Here is a 6,777-nt window from a genome sequence, read left to right as displayed (position 1 = left end):
ACACTCTTTTTAAACACTTTTGGTTTTAATTTATTATAACTCAAAATTTTGTGGGTTCTACCAATTATTTAATGGGATTCAATTATGATTTTGTAATTTTAATAAATATTAACTAAAAGCATGTAAATCATAACATTTTGTGGCTTCTTATTTATATAATAGAGTAAATTGTAAAAATGGAGATTTTTATCTACTAAATATATGCATAGGATTCTTCACCTAAGGGAAATTTTGCGAGTGAATAATATAAAATTAACCTAAATATGTTTTTAATTTCTCAAATTTAAGATAAATTTATTTTTGATCCTTCAAATTTAAAATTGTTATTTCTAATCCTTATAATTTTCAAAAATCTTGTTTTAGTCCCTAAAATCATAATAATATATTTGAAAATGACAAATTAAGATGGCTATATAATATCAACTGGATTTAATATAATATTTTTAGTAATAAGAACACCAATTTAATGTAATATTTTCATTAATAGAGACACCAATAAGTAAGTTTTATATAATAATTTTTGATAAATTTCTTAACAAAATTTAAATATAAAGAATAAAATAAAATATTTAAAAATTACAAAGAGTAGAAATATATATCTCATTTGAAAAAATAAATACGTTAAATATATAATAAATATTTATTTCATTAAAGATTATGCTAAAAAGGACACTGGTTGACAAACATTTAATATATCTTCTTAAATGCTATCTAGTTATTTAACGTGTTTCGTCATCCATTCTTTTTAAACTTGTTTCCAACCCATATAAATTTAGCCTTCTTATTAACTCAACCCTTAAATTGATGTACTAAAAATATACAATTATAATAGTGAGAAATCAATTTTTTAAAAGAAAATAAAAGGACAAAGTTCGTGAAATTGAGAAAAATAAGAGGACAAAAAAGTACAATAGAGAGTAATTCCTAACATTACATTTTTTTTTAAAAGAATCTTCCCATTATTAAATTTAAACGTGATTCTCAAAAGATCACCGTTGTCATATTAAATTTTTTTTTAGAGGATGTTGTCATATTAAATTAATCAAATCGATCTTCACTTTCTAATCCATTTGCTAATTATTTAATCACAACCTTATGTGTGTGTTTGGTTTTAATTTTTAAACGCAAGTTCTCCATCTTTCTCCATGTCCAATTATTAATTTATGGTTATTATTTTTCTTTCCGGTTAAACGTGAAAAATCACGTTTTGACGCTGATACAAACACACGGTATGCCTTGTTTGGATCCTAAGAAGAGAAAGAAAGCAAAGAATAAATTCTCATTTTATTTGATCCAAAAAGTAAAGTGAAAAAAAACCATCAGAGTATACTACTAACTACTAAGAGTAAAAGGAAGATTTGAACACAATTTGATGAGTAAAATTTAAAATTATCATTTTTGTCTTCTAAGTTTTCCGATAATGAAAGGAAAAAAATCTCAATTTTTCGTATTCCTTTCAAAATTTTAAACCAATAAAATATTTATAATTTTCTATATATTTTTTAGTTTTTTGATCGGTGTGTATTTTGAGTTTCATAATAATTATTAATGAATTTAATAGATATGAGTTCAATAAAAATCCTATGTTTTTTTTCGTCAAAAAAAATTATTATACACTAACAATGTAAATTAATTGTATATTATCAATTAATTACAATTAATTGCTGATATCATCTTTTAATTATTTATTATAAAAATCAGCAAAATTATAAAAATTAACAAAGTAATCATATATGATAATTTATAATTGGATAACAATATAAAATAGACATGGTTTATTTTATCTACACATATATTATTAGTATAGGGAATTTTATATAATTATCAACTAATTCAAAATCAATTTTGGTCCACGGGTGCCACACTTTGCGAATGCATATAACTCCTTAGTTCAATAGTAATGTAATTTTTATTATAAAAATCAACAAAAGTCATAACACATGATAATTTATAATTGGATAAAAATATATAATAAACATGATCTATTTTATCTACACATAGATTATTAGTATAAAAAAATTTACATTATTATCAACTAATTCAAAATCAATTTTGGCCAACGGAAACCACACCTTATGAGTGTAAATTAATCTTTTAATTATGTCAACTTAAAATATTGTGGGGACTGCATCTATTAAAAAAAAAAAAAAACAACCAACTTATTAAGCATTATGTTTCCATTTCTAGGCCATATGTAGAACTATGTGATACAATCACATTTGAACTCAAAATTGTATACTCAAAACTCAAAATAACTAGTTAAACTGAAAAAATCTTGCGACATCTAATTTACACACTTAGTAATATTATATATAATGATTTGTAATTGAATTTTTTTATCTCATATATCTTCTTATACAATAATATATTATTAGGAAAAAAATTATATCAGAGGGATATAGTCGAAAGATAAGACTAAAGATAATTGATGAGGGATATGGTCGAAGGATAAAACTAAAGATAATTGATGAGCCTACCATGTGAATACATGTCTAATAAAATTAGTATAAATAGTAATAAATAGGAGAGAGAAGGTACATTATTAACATTTATTACAATATTAATTATCTTGAATTGTATGAGATCAAATACGAACTTGTGTGTTGAAATATCTTTTACAGGTATCTTTCACCTTCCCTCTTGGACAAGTATGGGACTACATGTAAGATAGATATTACTTATATATTTTTATTATGCCGATAAGTATAACTTAGATTTGTTAGAAGTTGCAAAGACCATGAAAATAAAGACTTATTGAGTAAAAACTTGACATAATTAGTTATCGATGTACCATTATAGAGATACAAAAGAAATTTATGTATTAATTATTTACATTGTCATCCAATCAAATAAATTATTATGTATAATAATTTTTTTTATATTTTATAAAAGTTACTTAAAAACTTACATATTACAATTTGTAATTATTGAAGTATAAAATAAATTTACATCATTAGTGTATATAACTATATTAGATGATAATCTACATTTATTCCATAAATACTTTATATTTATACATGGATAATGTAAATATATTTTTAAATTAGATTCATTATGTATGATAAATTTACTAATTTTATAAGGTTAAAAACTAATTAAAATACATGTATAATTTGTATGTAAATATGTTTTACTATATCCATGAAACTCAGTTTATATTATCACAATTCACAGCACTAATTAAATTGAAATAAAAATACAGCAAACCGAATAAAAGTCTCCTACTCCGGTGAGTTCTCATTCATCTTCTCTGTTCTATAGCCAAAATACAGTAATCACAACTTGATTCAGATCTCAAAAATCTTGATCATCACCATCATTACTCTTAGATCTTTGACCCCTCGGTCACACACACTCACTCACTCACCTACTATGCCTTCTAGGGTTTCCATTCTTTGTATCATTGGGGCAATACAACAGTCCCAATTCTCACCCTCTCACACCACCATTCTCTGATTCCCCAGACCCACCAGAAAAAGCATGCGTCTTTGGTGCCACCGCGTCAAACCCACTTCAGATTCTCCTCTGAAACCCACGGAGAGTGTTGCAGGCGGTGTCTGTTAGCATTCACTGTTCAATTGGGGCTTTTCTTCTGGAATCTCAAATTGGAGGCTGCTTTATCAATTTTGGAATTTTTTCACAAAATGATTTCTTCAGGGATTAACCTGGTGATGACTGTTATTGGGTTTGCGGTGAGCACCATGTTCATTGTTTTCGTCTGCACCAGACTCATCTGTGCTCGAATTCAATTGAATGCTTCAAGGAGATCCTTTCCCATTGCCTCCAGATCCAATCTCAGCATGGTGAACATTTGTTTTTCCGAGTAAATAGTCTATGTAGTGATACTGTAAACATTTCTACAATGAGTTTAAAGTAATTTTACACCGTTATCTAATCACATTTTGACCTATATAATAGGTTTATTTACTTTTACAAAAACTGTACAAGTTATATTTGGTGGAATTTGTGATTGGTGTGAAGATTTCTAGTCACTGTGTGTTTAGAAATTAAACTATTTTTACTCATGCAAATTGATGCAGTGCAAACTGTGTTATTTTCCAATTGAATGTGATGTCATTTTATTTTATTTGGATTGGATTAATCAATTGGACATTTTCCCGTGTTCAGATGGAGCGGGGTTGCCATGGTCTTGAACGCGTAGTTGTAGCTAAATTTCCAACAAAGAAGTACAGTGACAAGTTTTTTGCTGCTGCAGAAAATTCTCAGTATGTTCATATCTCTGTTTCTGATTTGTTTAATTTTTTTATCCATCCTGTCTATGGTGTTGATTTAATAATTCTATTGTTAATTACTGTACGAATACTCTTTTGGCAAAATATTATAATGTGGTTTGTGCGAAATTCGGTAGTTAAGTTGAAATGAATTGCATGGACAGGAATCTGTAATAAAGATGTGAACCCTAAAATATTTGAAGACATTTAAACTAAAGAAGGTTATGCACCTTATGGGGGGGTCATGGCCATTTGTTTTCGTGGGTTCAGATGGCATGTCTGGTCCCATGTTTAATTTGATAGTGTGTGTATCTTGCAGGAGTAAATCTTATGAATTATGCTTTTTGATATGTTCCATTGGCTTAGGACTAACCATTTCCAATATCTTGATTAGGTTGTGTTATCATCATATGTTTTGTTGATTTCTTGCTCCCAAGCTTATATTAGAGTGTAATTTATTTGCTGTGTATACAGGAGTGGGTCATCTCATGTTGTCAAATTTTAACATGACATGGTCATGTTCAAATTTTATGTCTATCTATTTCTTGGTAGACAATAAATAGGTGGGAACTTATCTAAATATTTGTTGGGAGAGAGAGACACACACAAATTTTAATATGACCTATCATATCATATACCGAGGATCCTTTAATGTTAGACATACCCCCTTCATTATGACCTTCTAGACATTGTTACAAGGAGGTAGTTATGTAGGCAAACCTTATGGGAGGTCAATGCAATTTATTCAGGTCATAAATATTTTTCTGTCTTGCTGCTTCTGTATCGATGAAGAAGCATCATTCATTCAAACCTTGTTCCTCTCATTGGAAATTTAAATATTGGTGGGGGAAGACGTTGGGTCCAATTGTTTCCTGTAATTCTTAAAGGATACAAAATATGAAGGTTTTGTGGTTTATGTTGTCAAGAACTTAATCTTGGGGAGTGCTTTAGGTATTTCAGTTTTTTCACGTGATCATTGACGGCACTTCTCATTCAGATGATTATTTCCTGGTTTTGAACTTCAATTTTTTCATTGTATTTGCAGGTGCACTGTCTGCCTCTCAGAATACCAAGGTGAAGATATGCTGCGTATCCTCCCTTATTGTGGACACTCCTTTCATGTAACCTGCATAGACTTATGGCTGCAGCAGAATTCCACTTGCCCTGTTTGTCGTATATCATTGCGCGAATTTTCTGAGAGAAAGCGGTTAATGCAGCCCTTGTTCAGCTCTGCTTTGCAACCTCATTATGATATACAATCCTTTGACACTCACCATTATCACTGTATGATAGCTGATAATGGATTATCACCAAGAACCCCTGACAACCATGGGGTGAATCCCATAGAAGATAATCATTTTCCATCTGAGGGTGGTGGAGCAGTTGCTATGGACAATATCACCTGTTTAAGTGAGGGTGACCTCATTAAAGATGAAGGGAAGAAGCATGTAGAGAGCCCATCAAATTTCCAGATTTGATTGGTGTCATGGAAATCGATGCTTCAAAATGACGCTTTCAAATCACAATTTGAGTCAAGTTAATGTTCCAAAATTGGAGTGAAAATGTGAAATGCATTAGCATGCTGAAGGATGGTTAATATCTTTTACTGTATATATAGCAGAGAACACCCTTACCCTCCCGGATAGTATTTGAATCTCTCTCTCTCTCTCTCTCTCTTCCCCTCCAAATCCCTTCAAATTGTAATTGCTGTAAGACTATAAGTAGTTGAAGATCAGCTGGAGCTATAGCTGTGGCCTTCCCCTTGCAAACATTTGTATTAATGCAATCCATACAGTACAGTTAATGTATCTTGGCTTTCTGTCCTACTATTATTTTTATGATTTATCTATGGAATCTAATTCAGTATAAGGAGTTTACAACACTTACGTAGTTTGTTCAAGACTGGTTGATCAAGAATTAGTTTTATATAACACTAGTTATTCTAACAAGGTTCCTTTATATAACACTTGGTATTCTAACAAGGTTCCTTTGGTGGGTTTTTTCCTTTCCTTTTTTTTTTTTTTTAAGGAAGATGCAATAATTATGGTTCTTAGGTTTTTTTTTTTTTTTTTTGTGGAAAGGTAGGGTGGTTATCTATTCGTGGCTGCGGGAAAAGGCAGCCTAGAAGAACGGTTTTGAAAAGAGGAATATAGAACCTTTTCATTTGTTTTCATCACCTTTGGGGTCCATTTCTCTCTGGTAGAGACAATCTTGTGTTACATCCCATTGTTGTTTCACTTTTCACTTTTGCACAACTCACAAGTCTTCCAATGTTTTAAAGTTAAAAAAGTGCGTTCTCATTTTATAATAAATAAACATGTATTCTAATGAAAAATATGCAATTCAGATTAATTTAACTACATATTTTAAGCTTTTATATATATATATATATATATATATATATATATATATATATATATATATATATATATATAAAGAGAGAGAACATATATTATAAAAATGTCATGTTTATGTAAGAATGAGAATGTTTAATTTTAACCCTTAAATTAAAATAAATAACATAAATTAAAAGATTATAAATAAA

At 29.1% G+C, this 6,777-nt stretch overlaps 1 protein-coding gene across 1 annotated transcript; it reads left to right on the top strand.

Moving 5' to 3' along the window:
• The first annotated feature begins 3,176 nt into the window (after positions 1-3,176).
• Positions 3,177-6,058, top strand: LOC109791521 (RING-H2 finger protein ATL38). Its single transcript, XM_020350829.3, has 3 exons — positions 3,177-3,803; positions 4,129-4,226; positions 5,278-6,058. The coding sequence occupies exons 1-3, from the start codon at positions 3,645-3,647 to the stop codon at positions 5,708-5,710; spliced, it is 690 nt and encodes a 229-aa protein (XP_020206418.1). The 5' UTR covers positions 3,177-3,644; the 3' UTR covers positions 5,711-6,058.
• Positions 6,059-6,777: the final 719 nt, after the last annotated feature.

Source organism: Cajanus cajan, chromosome 7 (genome assembly GCF_000230855.2).
Source record: "Cajanus cajan strain Asha chromosome 7, NIPB_CcT2T_4, whole genome shotgun sequence".
NCBI lineage: Eukaryota > Viridiplantae > Streptophyta > Magnoliopsida > Fabales > Fabaceae > Cajanus > Cajanus cajan.
This window is presented reverse-complemented; position numbering and strand designations above follow the sequence as displayed.

Coding starts and splice junctions, on each gene's coding strand:
- LOC109791521 (XM_020350829.3), top strand. CDS start 3,645: ATGATTTCTTCAGGGATTAACCTGGTGATGACTGTTATTGGGTTTGCG. Junction 3,804..4,128: donor CCAGATCCAATCTCAGCATG/GTGAACATTTGT, acceptor TCCCGTGTTCAG/ATGGAGCGGGGTTGCCATGG. Junction 4,227..5,277: donor GCTGCTGCAGAAAATTCTCA/GTATGTTCATAT, acceptor TTGTATTTGCAG/GTGCACTGTCTGCCTCTCAG.